At 42.5% G+C, this 16,252-nt stretch overlaps 2 protein-coding genes and 1 long non-coding RNA gene across 4 annotated transcripts; 1 reads left to right on the forward strand and 2 right to left on the reverse strand.

Annotated features, from left to right (window-relative positions):
• The first annotated feature begins 2,092 nt into the window (after window positions 1-2,092).
• Window positions 2,093-4,478, forward strand: LOC118412209. The gene is made up of 3 exons (XR_004830741.1): window positions 2,093-2,344; window positions 3,513-3,616; window positions 4,004-4,478. It is a non-coding gene; the product is annotated as an uncharacterized LOC118412209 (long non-coding RNA).
• LOC118412208 (choline monooxygenase, chloroplastic-like) lies at window positions 4,260-7,571 on the reverse strand. Its single transcript, XM_035814929.1, has 5 exons — window positions 7,237-7,571; window positions 6,730-6,862; window positions 6,262-6,362; window positions 5,587-5,701; window positions 4,260-4,955 (listed from the first exon to the last, which is right to left on the reverse strand). Exons 1-5 carry the CDS (start codon window positions 7,380-7,382, stop codon window positions 4,743-4,745), a joined length of 708 nt encoding a protein of 235 aa, XP_035670822.1. The 5' UTR covers window positions 7,383-7,571; the 3' UTR covers window positions 4,260-4,742.
• Window positions 7,572-7,805: 234 nt separating this feature from the next.
• Window positions 7,806-14,266, reverse strand: LOC118412207 (choline monooxygenase, chloroplastic-like). 2 transcript variants are annotated; one of them, XM_035814928.1, is made up of 5 exons: window positions 14,193-14,266; window positions 11,884-12,141; window positions 10,367-10,476; window positions 8,483-8,651; window positions 7,806-8,025 (listed from the first exon to the last, which is right to left on the reverse strand). In XM_035814928.1, the coding sequence occupies exons 2-5, from the start codon at window positions 12,120-12,122 to the stop codon at window positions 7,821-7,823; spliced, it is 723 nt and encodes a 240-aa protein (XP_035670821.1). In that variant the 5' UTR covers window positions 12,123-12,141; window positions 14,193-14,266; the 3' UTR covers window positions 7,806-7,820. The 2 variants fall into 2 exon arrangements, with proteins under 2 accessions (XP_035670821.1, XP_035670820.1); XM_035814927.1 differs by having other exon boundaries at window positions 14,183-14,239.
• Window positions 14,267-16,252: the final 1,986 nt, after the last annotated feature.

A 16,252-nucleotide genomic window follows, 5' to 3' on the forward strand; every position in this document is an offset into this window, starting at 1 on the left:
AAACATTCTGTATTTGCTTGCAAATGTTACCTTTCTAGTTTCTGGTACCTTCGCTCTTACGGTGGTTTCTATGACGTCACAAGTAAGATATAATCTACGTCGATGAAGGTTAGACATTCAGGCTCTTATCAAGAACGCAAATCACCTTGTCTTGACTTAGTTTGTAATGAACCATCCTTGAATTGTCTTCAGCTCTTTAAGATATCAATTCAAAGTTTGGTAAATCCTAATGTTCAGTGTCCAGCTGCTGACTAAAGACAGCGGGTCCTGTCTGAAACGTCTGGCCGTTTCCAATTTCTATCCAGTTGCTTGGGTAACTATTACTTTGCGAATAATATACATATTCTCTTGAAATCCTGGTTGTACAAATATGCAGCCCTGCAAAATATATTTACTAGATATTCACAAACAAACTGGTGAATATGCAGAAATTAGAGGGGCGAGTAGGAACAGAAACAAAGAAATATGCCGACATCCGGGATCGAACCCGGGTCGGCAGATTACAAACAAGCAGCGAAACCACTGCGCTAGAAAGGCTGATCAGCCGATTCACGCGGTAGTTTGACGCTACTTAGCCCCCTCCCTCCCAACCCTAATCTCCAACCAGATCCACGGTGCGTAATGTATAGTATCAAACTTCTCCGGTGCCCGTTTGACTCCCTTAGCCGGCTACACTCCTTGGCCAGCTTTGATACTATCTTATGGCACCGTAGGATCTGCTTGGAGATTATCCCAACCCCACTATTACAAATACTATATCTTTGTTGTACACTTTCTTTACTGCTTCCTGTCGTCTTTTCCGGCTTTCTTAGAAAATAGTTGGCGTACTTCCGATTGGATTTTGAACCTGTCCTCAGAGGCCGGTTTTGTTAATGTGCCATCGCTCAACTGATGAGTCAGCTATCAATCGCCCACGAGTCATGTGGATACCGGCCTAGCGCCCACGCGTCTTTGTTTAGTAGACTGGTTTATTCAACAAATATGATAAATCAAAAGCGGTCTTGCAGCCCGAAGGGCTGAATTGCACTGGTTGGCAGTCTTTTTGTACATTCTTTTACACAAACATGATTATAGGATAAACAAATGCGAAGTATACAGCTTATTACAATTTAAAATGCAAACCATTAATACGTAGCACCGTCGTTAAAAGTAAATCAGAACTATTTACAACAACATTTTACATTGTTGGACTGTGTGTTGATCAAACGTGCCATATATGGGACGGCGCTGTTCTATATCGCTCTGTTCTACAATGAACCAAGTCCAAGTTGTTTGAGGAGCGGGTCTGTCAGCCACTAATACTCTGTCTGTCCGGTGGCAGGAGGTGACGGTACTGGCTGGATGTTAGAAGGGACTTAGCGGACTTAGTTTAATCTCCGAGCAGATCACTACCTACTGGGGCTAGCGATATCAATCCGGCTAGCAATATCCATTTACTCCAGTAGGCCTATTAAGCAATGTCAAGCAATCTCCATTAATTTGCCCCAACTGGACATTAGTAACAGGCTTGAGATTTGCTCGGAGATTAAGATTTGTTCACTTCCCTTGTTCATAACGCCTTTTCCGGCTTTCCCAGAAAAGAGTAGATGGCATATTTCCAATAAACTTTTGGACCCGGCCTCGTGCGGATTGCTAGACTTTCGTGGCTCAGCCCCTCATCTCACCATCATCATTTTGTGCCGGAAGTTCCCGTCCTCTACAGCTTTCTCTAGTATTTGACCTGCACCCAACATTGCAGATTGCTGAAAAAAGTCATTCCATGCTGTCCAGCCGGGTTTAGATGGGCGCCGGATCTTACTAGATGCGCGCCGGTTTGCGCCCACTGCAAGAATTTCTGGCGCCATTCCAGTTTTTTTTTACTATAGTTTAACAGGGGCTTATTGAAGGAGCGTTTGTTGAAGTCCAAGTTGTCCACGGTCTTGTGAGGTGCTCATGTTATGGCACAAAGATTGATTTCATGCCACGTTGCGATGAGAAAAAGGTTGGCGTACTTCCAATGAACTTTTGAATCTGGCCCGGTTTGCCGAGTCAGCTCCCCCAAGTAACATGTAGTGTATAAAACATGCCACACAAGAACTTGTTGTTGGCGTTTCGAGGCGCATGCGAAGTAAGCAGTCACGCCCCTGGTTGTGGTAATGGAACGCCCGACTCCAATGCCACAACCATTACCTAACAAGCTTAAGGCCAAGAACCTAAGATTACACCTGCATGCACCCGGGCCAGAACTGACGCGGTGGTCCAGCACAGCAGAACCTGGCTAGCGTCGCGGCTGTAGAGTTGACCATAGTCACTGGAAGTGCGGCCCTGGATTCGGTCAACGTGAGAATATCGGCGCAGTGATCCTGTACGTATGTAAGGGTGCCTAGGTATACATACAAATTTTACGATATTATTACGAGTTTTATGGAATGAATATACGATCTTTGCTATTAGCAAGTTTGAATTCGTTAAGTATTACGTACAATTCGTATGTTTTAGTAGTGGATCGTATGAATTGCTTTACTACTGTATTCCGTAAAACTAAAGAATGTATTCCGTAAAACTCGTAGCTATTCCGTAAAACTCATATGTACTCCATTCAACTCGTATGTATTCCGTAAAACTCATATGTACTTCCGAAAATTTCGTATAAAGGACTAGGTCCCTGTTCTATCTCGTATCATAGAGTCTTTCCCTCCAGAGAAATGTTCTCCATGAAGTCAAAGGGGTTCTCGCTGTTGTAAAGCTTACTGCACATGAGTTCTCCCAGCAGCCTATCTGCGACAAACTCAATGTACTGTTTCATCAAGTCTTGATTCATCCCAATCAGCTTCACAGGAAGAGCTTCCGTCAGGAACTCTTGCTCAATCTTAACAGCATCGTCGATAATCTGGTTAATGCGCTCTTGACTAGGCTTATTGATCAGGTAGCTGACCATATGATTTGCGATTACCGGTACATAAGATATGATCATTTGAAAACTATGTCGCATCAGTTGTTCAAATTCTCATGATCAGGGGACGATCAGTTCTGTTAAATGTGATAATTACCAGTGTGTGTTCAACAGGGAGATAATGGACTAGTATGCTAGAGTGTGGGCAGCTAGCATACTCTGTCTCGAGTGCTCGACAAGGATTGCATTATGTACTTATCTTTTAAAGTCTTTGGTATGAGTCGGCCTGGTATCGAACTCACGACCTGCCGAATGCAAGGTTCACCCCATTCACTTGGCCATTGCGCAAGTTTACAACCCACCAGATAAGGCCCTTTTTATCTTGCTTAAGTTTCGGCATGACATTATGAGACGTAAGTGCTGTAAAACGACGTGTGGATGTGGAATGCTAAAGTTAATATTAAGATAATCTGATATGCTACGGAGTGTAGATATGTAGCATAGGGCCCACAGCCTAAGAAATGTGATAGATAGATAGATATTTAAACGACATGCGGTTTGATTTTCTGAATCCAAGTATCAAACAACTAACAGCGGACGCTCATCTAAAATTCTCGATTTCGAACATCCATTTTTTCAGGCGGAGCTCCAGAAGGAATTGGCAGGAGGGTTCCTGCCGCAGTTCCTCGCATCGGGAACTACGAGAAGTTAGCGAGCGCGGAGGGATTCTTCGTCGGTGATTCGGTTCGTAATCAACCTCTGCGTGTAATGAACGAGACGAAAACCACGTGCACTAAAACAGAGGCAACATATACGGTGTATCATATTGTAGGCTTCGATGCCATTAGAGCGCTAAGTTTACAGAGCATATCTGATGCTTTGTTTATGGATATACAAGCCAATATCATTATGTTCTTTGTCGTTGAAATGGGTGCAAGGATCAAACGTTTTGTAATAAATACATAAATAGACCAAATATTACATGTTGTAAGGGATTGCTTTCGTCTAAAATGGGATTTCCGACCGAACCAACGGTTCCTACCTAGCCTGACGAACTATGAGAATAGATAACGTAAAGACAATGTCTTACGTAATCTAATATAAAACTTGATGTTCTTTCAATGTCTACAGCTGACCTGGGCCGACATCGCGTTCTTCAACATGATTGGCTGGGTGACGCCCATGAACCCCGCCGTGCTGGACGGGTTTCCCAACCTCGCCAAGGTCATGGACATGGTCAAGGTCATGCAGTCCCAACAGTGGGTCGCTAGGTGGCTCAAGGAGCGCCCGCAGACCAAAATGTAGCCAAAGTGCCGTTGTCATTGCAACAGCTAAAATAGTCGTTTGGCAGGATCTAACACCGTACTAATGTTTCCTTACCAAGGTACAGAGTAAAGCAGTTTTTAATTCCATTTTTGTGTATATTACATGTAGAACCATAGACTAACCTAACGGACAAATGAAGGCCTGCCTAATAATACCAGGTTGAATTTCTTACCAATCTACCACCAGTGTAACATAACCATTAAAACGGCTTACCATGTGTGGCTTACAGCAAATGCCACGCGCTTTCCTACAGTGATTCCAATAAATCTACCTAAACCTCCATGTGCACAAATGGACTTTTTACATACTAGTATGTGTGCGTCTTAAAGCAAGGGATTCATACATGATTACATTATATAGATTACATATATCGTTCTTGGTACCATTATTGGAGCACCCATTTGTATTTACCTTAGCTTGAATATTTTTTTTTAATCATTATTATATTTTAACATTATTCAATTACACCCCTTATTCAATTGCACAATTCCCCATAAAGGCATTGATAGAGAAAGCTAAAAACAGGCTTTGCCTGACGATTCCTTCAGCAGGAAATGTCCATTGACTCCAGCCCTGCCCTCAGATCCCGCGCCAGTTGGAGGTGGAAGGCGTGCACGGGCATTTCCGGTCCGGGCGCGTACCGTCCCACGTCGAACGCAGTGGACTCCATGCCCCTCTGAACCCCCTCACACACCCTCGTGTCCTCCTGCTGGACCTGGTCACTGTCCTGAAGGCTCTGGTCGATGAAGTTTGCCAGCTGAAGTTAAGAGGATGTGACAATTTATAAATGATATCACGAGTTTTAAAAATTACAGATGTTCTCATAGATGTAATGCTGAAGATAACTTCATTTGAAAATTCATGGCCGTAGGCTGATTGCATGGGTGCAAACATAGTCAAATAAAATTGCAATCTCTACAACTGGATAAAAACCGGGATTTACTTCCGGGCGTTTCGAGTGACATCGATCACTCTTCTTCACCGTCACTAGAATGAAGTAACAGTAAACAATGTACACGAAAGTAGTATCTATTATATACACCTATCTCATTCTGCATAAATTACTGCCAGTTCCATGACGCCGATCATTTTCTCTTAACGATTTTCATGAAATTAGTTCCACGCAAAACGTGTGTTCAAAAGAACAACCTTGATAGTACATCCATAGTCTGATTGAGTAATATTACACCGTTCATCTGATTCCAAATGTAAATTCCAAACTCTTCACACTAACGATGACACAATAAAAAGCTATTATATTGCATCAGGTTTTCACCTTGCACCCTCCGTAGTCTAGCGAGACTAATTATAAGGAGCATGCACTCCACAAGAGAGCTAGGAATAAAGCCATCCCCTCCCCTTTATTATCCACCTTAAGACTATCCTACCTCTGTCTCGCTCATCTCGTTCGCAAATGTCTCCTTCAGGTAAAAGTCATAGATCATCAAAGAGCGGTCGGGCCCCAGCGGAAGCACGATGTTGATGTCCAACCAAGGACCGTACCTGTATATTAAACAGATACAGTCGAAATGACAACGCACTCAAGTGAAATAAACTCATGCCGCCATCGAACAAGAATAGAATCTAACTTACAAAAGAACGTCGGCATATAAACAGAGGCATTGGTGGCGTTAGTGTGGCGTAACTGGTATAGCATTGGGCTTGGAGTCTAGGTCCCGATCATGCCCCGACGTTATGCCCCTGGCCTGGGAAAGGCACTTGGGAAAGGCAAAGCTTTCCCTTGTGGTGGAGTGACGCCCACCGAGCTTCCTCGGCTGATGTGTCTAAATGTGTGCTAAAACACGCTACGGATTTGGTGCACTAATGTGCCAACATCTGCAGATTGGCATCCACCAAGAACCGTTATTTTTTATAAAACGGACAGATAAATGTATCCATGTATGACATCGACTAAGTGCCATATTTTCTAAGGGCGCAAATCCTGACCCCTCACAAGGTGTTTCTGATGGGATACGGATAAAGCAAGGGGTTAAAACCTCAATGAAATTTCGAGTTAAACACATAAAGTGTTGACTTAAACACGTAAAAAATCACGCCCGTACCTGTTAACCAGTAGGTTCGGATAGATGCAGGAGTACACCGCCTTCGTCCCAATGCGCTGTCGTTTTGCACTATCACCGCCGTCTGCTTTGCCGATGCACACCTATATACGTATCAGATAAACGCAAAGGAATATAGATCTCGTGTAAGAACATTGAACAAGATCTAGATCTAGAAGTCTCACTAGGTCCTTTTACAGAGATCAGGACCTGAGAGACGGCAATGTATCCGACTTTCTACAGAGGGAGGAGAGAACAGGAAAGAAAGGAAAAAAAGAAAGGTAAGAAGAGTGAATCTGTAGACAAGGAATTATATTTTGATTTTATCCATTGGCTTCTTTGTAGATTTGTTCTTCATCTCCCTCTTTAAAAAATATAAAACTTGGTACCCTTATAGTCGAATTTAGAATAGGAAACATGTGAAATATGTGGATTGTCTATGTACGTGAAAAAGCAAACGAAACGGTTTACCTGCATGTTGTAAATATCCCCCACCTCTGTGCGGAAGGTACTAAGGTCCAGATTGGACGACAGATCGCGGTGAACGTACTCCAGATGATACCCGCCGTCTGACGCGTTGTCCACGATCAGCTTCCAGTTACAACTGGCAGAAAAAATGCAACAAAAACAAAAGATTTGTCTTAATATATATAGATGCAGATGTCCGCTGATGCAAGTTCTACCTACAGCTCCATTTTCTATTGTTACAATGTTGGCATTGATTTTTCTGTTTACAATTAAATGGGGGGGGGGGGGGGGCATTAGGACCCCTTAAAAACTATATTTCTTAAAGGCACACAGCTTTGGGTTTACTTATTTGTTAAAACTTCCTGGCACTTAAATTTCACAATGAAGGCAACTTTTTACCAAACTTTTTCAAATCTACATGGCATATTTTTGAATCAACGAGACTTTTCTAAATCATCGTACGTGTGTTAACGCTATATGATATCAAATTGATGGCGGTTAAGTACTGACTTGAGCTGGTACTGCCTGCGGCAGACGTGGCGCATGCCGCTGCTGAAGCCCATCTCCTCCAGCTCCAGCATCAACGGCAGTACCTTCTGGTCATACTCATCTTCATCCGGCTGGAAAACAAAACTTCGTGATTGGCACATGAACATCAATTAAGATGACCAGAAGATGAAGTTTCCCGGCCAAGACAACAGATTTAACGCTAGAGAAGTTCAAGTTGCTCCATCCCCCGTTTTGTGATAACATTCATGTACAAATGCCAAACCACTGCAGCAAATACCAGAGGTCTTTGGAATGATGGTCGTTTTGCAGTCAGTTTTGTATATTCGAAGACCAAGTTGGATCAAGATAACATCCTCTTTTAATCTCTCTCTCTCTCTCTCTATCTTTCTCTCTCTTCCACTCCCATTTTTTTGTTCAGTGTCATTCCTCTCTATATTTTTCTCACCCCTCCCTATCTCCCTCTCTCACATACATTTGACCTATCTCCGCTCCATCTCTACTGTTCATCTTGCTCTCCCTGTCTCTGCATTTTTGTCTCTCATCCCTCATTTCTATCTCTATCTGTCCAATGAACCCCCCCTGTCTCAATGAATCCCCCTATAAATCTTGATTATCTTATCTACAAACGCAGACGCGCTCTCGTCAGTCTGTAGCCCTGCATGATAACTCACATATCCGTCCAGTCTGAGGAACACCAGCGGACCCCAGGTGCGCACGGCTATGGGCTTCAGTCCGTTACCTCTGGCAGTGAAGTTTTTGATACCCCGAAGTTTGGTTGGTTTCGTCAGCCTTCGGAAGACAGGGGAAATAGTAATAACAACAGTAACAACAGTAACAACAATAACAGCAGACCAGTTGGCACCAGTTTATTATTAAACGTTACATATCGTTAGGGTAATGTCATCATTGATTTCCGTAAAACTGCTTCAACTAGTCCGCTTTTGAGGGTCTGACGTGTGTAAGGTCCTACCTATATTTTTTGTTTACAAAATGCAATTAGAGATCGAAATAAACAAACAAACATGATGTATGCTTTTCAATTTTACATTTTGTTCAGTGTTGCCATCGACAGCCATATGGGATCCCCTAAAATTTTGAAATAAAATCTTCTAGTTGGGGTAATGACACGAAGGCAGGTGTGATGCCGTTTGATTGGACAGATAGTTCAAAGCAAAAACAGGACACTAAACTCAGGCAAATACAATATGTACAGTCCTTTCTGGTGTAAGAATATAGTGCTCAGAACCTGCCATCCAGCCCGTAAGTCCACCCATGGTAGCAGCAGACGAACTGGTTAGCTTCGCCAGCGTCCTGGAACTCCACGATGTTGCCATGGTGACAGCAGACGTTATAGAAAGCTCTCAGAGTGTTGGACTTGTCAGACGACACTATGAACGGCTCTCTGCCGATGGTACCTGTCCATAGATAAAATGACTTTGAGTGTAGTATTTTCGAAACTTGGTAATTTTTCTAACTGAAGATATGGAAGACTATGATATGGAAAAATTTTGAAGCCCGAATCTCAAATCTAACTAGAGTTCCACGACCCCATACCTTCGCCAAATAAGCCTACCTTTCTTTACAACTGCTGTATTAATTGTGTTTGTCATTGATTGTGCAAATAAGGTTCTCATTTGCATAAATTACATCAGCTGATCATCTCCTCCACCAGACAGCAGATGTACACAATCTATGTTAAGAAAGAAGGCTTTTATCGCATTTTCTGCTAATTTATGCAAATGAGGATCTCATTTGCATAATTGATGTTTAACGATGTTCACCTGTACATAACTTCCAAATGCTATAAGTAAGAAGTTGCCGTCATTTACCACGATGACTTTATAGCATTTTCTCATTAATTATGCAAATAAGGTCTTTATTTTGCGTAATATACATCAATCAATATCCTGTCCTTCTCAGTTACAAATGTTACATGTTGCAATGGTCCCATAATTTCCTAATTAATTATGCAAATTAGACACAAATTTGCATAATTGTTATGTCATTATATGTAGCATAACTTCAGACATCTACATACCAAAAATCATAACAATCCGTTAATCCTTTCTTGAGTTATTCCCTTTTAAAGTCTGACATTAAACCTGTCCTGCAGTTCCAAAACAAGCCGCTAGGGGGCCCAAATTTACACCACTTACTCACGGCATCAAGAGCTGTCTACCACTCAATAACCATAGCCGCAGCATGTTCAAAACTTGAGATATCAAACCAGGAAGTTCCGCTGCAGTCCCGTTACAGCCTGCTAGGGGGCCCAAAATCTAATCTTTCCAGGTCTCATCTAGACCTACCCACAAACCGAATATCAATAGAATCCATCCAGGCATTCTCGTACACAATCTATGTTAAGAAAGAAGGCTTTAATCACATTTTCTGATAATTTATGCAAATGAGGATCTCATTTGCATAATCAATGTTCAACGATGTTCACCTGTACATAACTCATTTACCACAATAAAATTATAGCATGTTCTCATTAATTATGCAAATTAGGTCTTTATTTTGCATAATATATATCAATCAATATTCTTCTCCTTGTCAGTTACAAATGTCACATGTTGCAATGGTCCCATAATGGAACTGAGCGTGTTCATAAAATTTCCTAATTAATTATGCAAATTAGATACCAATTTGCATAATTAATATGTCATTATATGAAGCATCACTTAAGCTATCTACATACCAAAAATCATGACAATCTGTCAACTCCTTCTTGAGTTATTCCCTTTCAAAGTCTGACAGTAAACCTGCCCTGCAGTTCCAAAACAAGCCGCTAGGGGGCCCAAACCTATACCACTTACTCTCGACATCAAGAGCTATCCACCACTTTAAAATCGTTGCCGCATCATGTCCAAAACTCGAAATATCAAACCAGGAAGTTTCGCTGCAGTACCGCTAGGAGGCCCAGAATCTAATCGTTTTTAGGTCTCAACAAGACCTACCCACATACCGAATATTAATACAATCCATCCAGGCGTTCTTGAGTTATGATGGTCTTCTACAGACATAGAAACATACATACATACATACACACATACACACGCTACCCAAAACATAACCTTCTTGGCGAAGGTAATAAATATCTAAGCGGCATGAACAGGGCGATAACTCTTACCAGTGAAGAATGCTCCTGGGGTGGAAACCTGGTCCGTCCTTCCCACCGCCACCCAGTTGTTTCTCCACACGGTTCGTGCTTCCAAATCATGGATCCTGGAATCCTTGTACCTGTACATAGTAATAGTGTGTTTACAAACATTTTTAACGAGCATGTAAAGCACACAACTTATTACCTTCAATTGGATAAAGTTGTAGGGGCCACCTACCCGTCTTGAGATGAAATAAATAAACGGAGATATTTAATAGTAGTAGTAGTAGTAGTAGTAGTAGTAGTAGTAGTAGTAGTAGTAGTGGTAGTAGTAGTAGTAGTAGTAGTAGTAGTAGTAGTAGTGGTAGTAGTAGTAGTAGAAGTAGTAGTAGTAGTAGTAGTAGTAGTAGTAGTAGGCTTTTATTGAAAAAACGAGCAGGGAAGAACAGCGTTAGTATAAAATCAAACTTTTTTGGTAAAAGATAATGTAAGTCATGACAATAGGGTACGCTAAAATGTTTCCCGCACATTCTGCTAGCGATCTAGCACAGCCCATGCAGCGATCTAGCACAGCCCATGCTGCGAACTAGCACAGCACATGCAGCGATCTAGCACAGCACATGCAGCGATCTAGCACAGCACATGCAGCGAGCTAGCACAGCACATGCAGTCAGCTAGCACAACTCATGCAGTCAGCTAGCACAGCCCATGCAGCGAGCTAGCACAGTTCATGCATCGCGCTAGCACAGCACATGCAGCGAGCTAGCACAGCCTTGCGGTGAGCTAGCACAACCCATGTAGCGCTCTAGCACAGGCTTGCGGTGAGCTAGCACAGCCCATGCATTGAGCTAGCACAGCCCATGCATCAAGCTATCACAGCCCATGCTGCGATCTAGCACAGCCCATGTAGCGAGCTAGCACAGCTTATGCTGCGAACTAGCACAGCCCATGCATCAACCTAGCACAGCTCATGCAGCGAGCTAGCACAGCCCATGCAGCGATCAAGAACGGCCCTGCAGCGAGCTAGCACAGTCCATGCAGCGAAATAGCACAGCTCATGCAGTGAGCTAGCACAGTTCATGCGGCGAGCTAGCACAGTCCATGCAACGAACTAGCCTAGTCCATGCGGTGAGATAGCACAACCCATGCAGCGAGCTAGCACAACCCATGCAGTGAGCTAGTACAGCTCGGCTTCGAGCTAGCACAGCCGATGCGGTAAGCACTTTGGCCTTTTGCCAGAATATACCCCTCTCTGAGTTCACTGACTCTTTCACGGAGTAGCAATACTCCGATTACAGGTCACCGCCCTTATTCACTTCAGCCTGTGTACCTTTGGCGTTTTGTAAAAATGCCAAAAAATGTAAAGGATATAATAGAAAGCCTGTTGCATGGCAGCCGCAGCTGTTCCCGTGTGTTAATTTCCGGCCGGGAAAAAGAAATCATATTTTGCTTACTTTATCTACGTAAGGGATATTAAACTTGGGAAGGTACATTTAAAGATTTAACGGAGACCATAACGACTTTTCGGAAAATTTCGTCAGACGCACCAACTAGATGGTGGCGTGAGCGCCTCATGTACAGGATCATCGAGGGAGAACCGCAACACCTCGTTGGCAATGGACCTGTCGACGTTTATCTTCGTGAAGCGTCGGTCTGTCTTCGTGAAGCGTCGGTCTGCCGTCGTGAAGCGTCGGTCTGCCGTCGTCGAGAATGGTCGGAAAATCCGGACACTTGCAGCGTGACGACACGCTAGCATGTACAGTGATGATCTCATCAGGCTCGCCATGTTTTTGTGTATCTAAAGCCTGGTCATGGGACCAAATAACACGTTAATTTTCACAGTCCCACCTCGCAAACAATTGTAAAAAAAAAATGATATCTAAACTTAGTTCCCTTACTCAAAATTGACATAGTTCATTTGATTCTATGTACCGGTATTGGATTGTTTTAGTTTATACATTATTCTTAAAACGCGGGAGACCGAGCAATACGTGCTTAGCTTGTCTACGTTAAGTTGTAACGTTCAATTCAACGGTGGCAAGACCGACATTTCAACACATATGAGTCAGGATCAGGGGTGCAGGGATGTTGGCGTGAGCCATTCCCGTGGACTATTGGTAAGACGTCAGAAAAACAAGATACATTATTTTATTTTACACTACCCCCAATCGAGTCATCGCAACAGCCTTTGAGTGGCCATTCAGTTTGATCACTAGTGCGAACTTAATTAGCAAGAAAACACAGTTAGCTTGGCAGTAAAAGTGTTGTTTTGCCCCAGACTTAACAGTGCGTAATAACCAAATCTAACCAACGTAAAACTATCAACTATACATCGTAAAGTAGAACCGGTCTACCTAAACACCTTAAACGACCTCAGACAACCTCAAACGACCTCAAACGGCTGTAGTATGTGGTGTACATGAGGCAACAATCTTGTATGGCGCTTTGGATACATTCTTTATGAATTTATTAATAAAATGCAGTCTTAAGTATTTACCAGTTATTTCGAGCTAATCCGTCGGTTCCATGATTCAAGCAATATCTGGCCGCAATATTGAAAAGTATTTTTTTATACTCCTATCACCTTACCCACGATCTTCAGGCGTTCGTCGCGATTGCTGGAAGGTAGGCCTATTCTAAAATCGACAGAGAGTCGTGCGTATTTTTCGCCTGAAAACCGTCCCTGTCACATATAAGCGAGGCTCGGGCGATCGCCTAAGAATACATTTTAGATGAACCTCACATAACATGGCGCCACCTCTTGCAGGCGGACGAGGTAAGACAAAACATTCCTCATAAAAAGGCAATAGTTCAATCAATTTTAATGTCTTAGTTGTGGGAATCTTTTCACCAGTCAATGGACCGCACAGGCAGAATAGAAATGATCACAAGAAAGAAATTGTGTGATAAACCCAGCTCGCATACTAACACAGGAGCCACAACGACTCGCTGTATCAAAGAAAGTCTGCATTTACGACGACACGCTAACATGTACATCTCAGGCTCGCCATGTTTTTGTGTATCTATAGCCTGGTGGGACCAAATAAACACGTACATGTTCACAGTCCCACCTCGCAAACAATTGTAAAAAAACTTAGTTCCTTTACTCAAAATTGACATATTCCATTTGATTCTATTACCGATATTGGATTGTTTTAGTTTATACATTATTCTTAAAACGCGGGAGACCGAACAATACGTGCAAACGTAGCTTGCCTAGATTAAGTTGTAACGTTCAGTTCAATGGTAGCAAGGCTGACATTTCAACACATATGAGTCATGATCAGGAGTGCAGGCGTATTTCCAGACCGTGGGATATAGATACGTAAGAAGTCAGAAAAACAAAATATATTATGGTGCGTCGACATAGAAGGAAGAAGACTAACCTAAGAATTTTTTTACACTGCCACCAATCCAGTCATCGCAACAGCCTTTGTGTGGTCATTCCATTTGATCAGTACGCGTAGTCAGAGCAAAATTAACTTGTTAGCAAGAAAAGGTAAAATTGTTTTGCACCGGTGCACCTGACTTAACAGTGCGTAATGATCGAATCTAATCAACGTTTACTAGAAGTATTTTTCGTTAGAACGATCTCAAATATTTTACACACAGATATTCATCCAAAAGACTAAAGATGTAAGATCCATGTGTGTAACCAGACATAAACCTGACTAAAATGTTCAGGCCAGAAGGACAACATAACAAAATCCGAAGCTAATTCCATTTGATGTAAGAACGAAAAAGGTGCGACAGTGCTGACATTTGTTACTCACCACTCAGCTACATGACATGTATGTAAAATCAAGATGAAAGTTCCACTGTTCCATAAAATGAAAAGAAACTCACAAATACGCACTTGATGTATCGTTGCTGTGTGCCGGGATTACGCTTGGCCTTTTTTGTGATCTGCACTCCAGACAACCGGTCTGACCGTGATTCTCAGACTCTTCCCCCCGGCTAAATATTTACCTTTGTCAAGAAGATTGTGCTGTCAGTTATGCCATTGTGTGGGTCTACATGTAGGCCAATAGTATAACTCGAGACCCTGTGGATGGATTTTTATCATATTTAGTGCTTAAATATAGAAATTGTGGAAGTTCAAAATGGTCCACCTGGCATTTTGCTTCGGTACTGTATATTTGAGTGTGTGTTGTTGTTTGTTTTGTTTCTAAACCGGGTCATGTCGTAACACATCAACTTTGTACTTAAGAGTACAAGCTGCACTATTTGGACAAATTCAAATGACCCACTCACACTTGGAAGGACCCCTACTCTCTTCGAGTAGTGCGGTGGGTTCTTTTACGCGCTCGGGTTGTGGCTGTCCTCAAACAAGGGTCATCCATTTAACGTCCTATCCAAGGTACTACCCTAATCAAAGCTAGGTACTCAATCATTTACACCTGGGTGAAGTGAGAGAAGTCGCGTCAAGTGCCTTTCCCAAGGGCACAAGATCGGTTTTGAACCCGGGACCGCCGTGGTTTGGGCCGGGTGTATGTGTCTGTTAACAACATAACTCGATCCCCGGCTTGTTCCGCATCATCTTTGGTGGATGGATAAGGGCCGCCAAAATGAAGTTCGAGTTCGATAATGGGCCTCCTAGCGGCGAGTTACGGTATTACAGTGGAGCTTCAAGTTTGGAGGTCAAACTTTCTGCAAGTGCCAGGATCAAGATTTTTTTAAAGAAGTCGATAGGTATTGGGATACCTAACAACTCGTGTGGAACTGCAGTGGGCGTTTTCGTTTAAGATTTAGACATTCTGCCTCTAACTAACAACTGCTTAGACCTGAATGGAAGCGCCACCGGCGACATCCTCTGGAATTGCACCCACGGAACTGTACCACGTGACCACGCCGCGTTACCACGCGAGAACATAACTTTGGCGTGAGAGCTCGGAGAAGAACTTTATTGCGCGACAATTGTAACAGGTACAACGTATGACAATCTGAATATACATGGGAGTTGAACTATATACTATATATATACTATATAATATATATATGCAAATATCTAACAACTTATCTAATCTAATCTAATGTAACAGTATAAACAATCCAGTTCACAGGGGTGCCTAAGCATTTGCACGAACCCTATGAAATTCGTACGAATATTATGTGATACACACGAATCACTATGCGAAAACGCACGAATATTATGAAATTCGCACGAATCACTATGCGAAATCGTACGAATTTTATGAAATTCGCACGAATCACTATGTGACACACACGAGCCTTATGTGATTTGCACGATCCTTATGCAAAAAACGGCGGCCGGGAGGAGGCATGATTTTGAGCGTTTCTACCCGAGATATTTATATTTCAAGGCATGGAATGGACATTTACCGTCGCAAAGATGTATTTGATAGCCTGTGAGCTACTGTTTAGCTTCATTTCGGCGTGTTACATCGTATTTTCAGTCGCCGAAGCGGCGAAGCCGCCATCTTGAAAATCCCGCTCCGTTTGTCACGTGAACCCGCCAGTGGTTGCGCAATTTCGCATAAGGATCGTGCAAATCACATAAGGCTCGTGTGTGTCACATAGTGATTCGTGCGAATTTCATAAAATTCGTACGATTTCGCATAGTGATTCGTGCGAATTTCATAATATTCGTGCGTTTTCGCATAGTGATTCGTGTGTATCACATAATATTCGTACGAATTTCATAGGGATCGTGCAAATGCTTAGGCACCCCTGGTTCATATCATAAAATACTTCAGATCATTATGTCAATATAGCATTTTCTCGTTTTTGCAAGGAGTTGTAAATGAATTTGCCTACGTAGGCAGATATATGAACAGGAAATGATAATAACATATTGAAAAGTTGAATATTGAAGGACGCAGTAGTAGTAGTAGTAGTAGTAGTAGTAGTAGTAGTAGTAGTAGTAGTAGTAGTAGTAGTAGTAGTAGTAGTAGT

This window comes from Branchiostoma floridae, chromosome 3, assembly GCF_000003815.2.
Source record: "Branchiostoma floridae strain S238N-H82 chromosome 3, Bfl_VNyyK, whole genome shotgun sequence".
NCBI lineage: Eukaryota > Metazoa > Chordata > Leptocardii > Amphioxiformes > Branchiostomatidae > Branchiostoma > Branchiostoma floridae.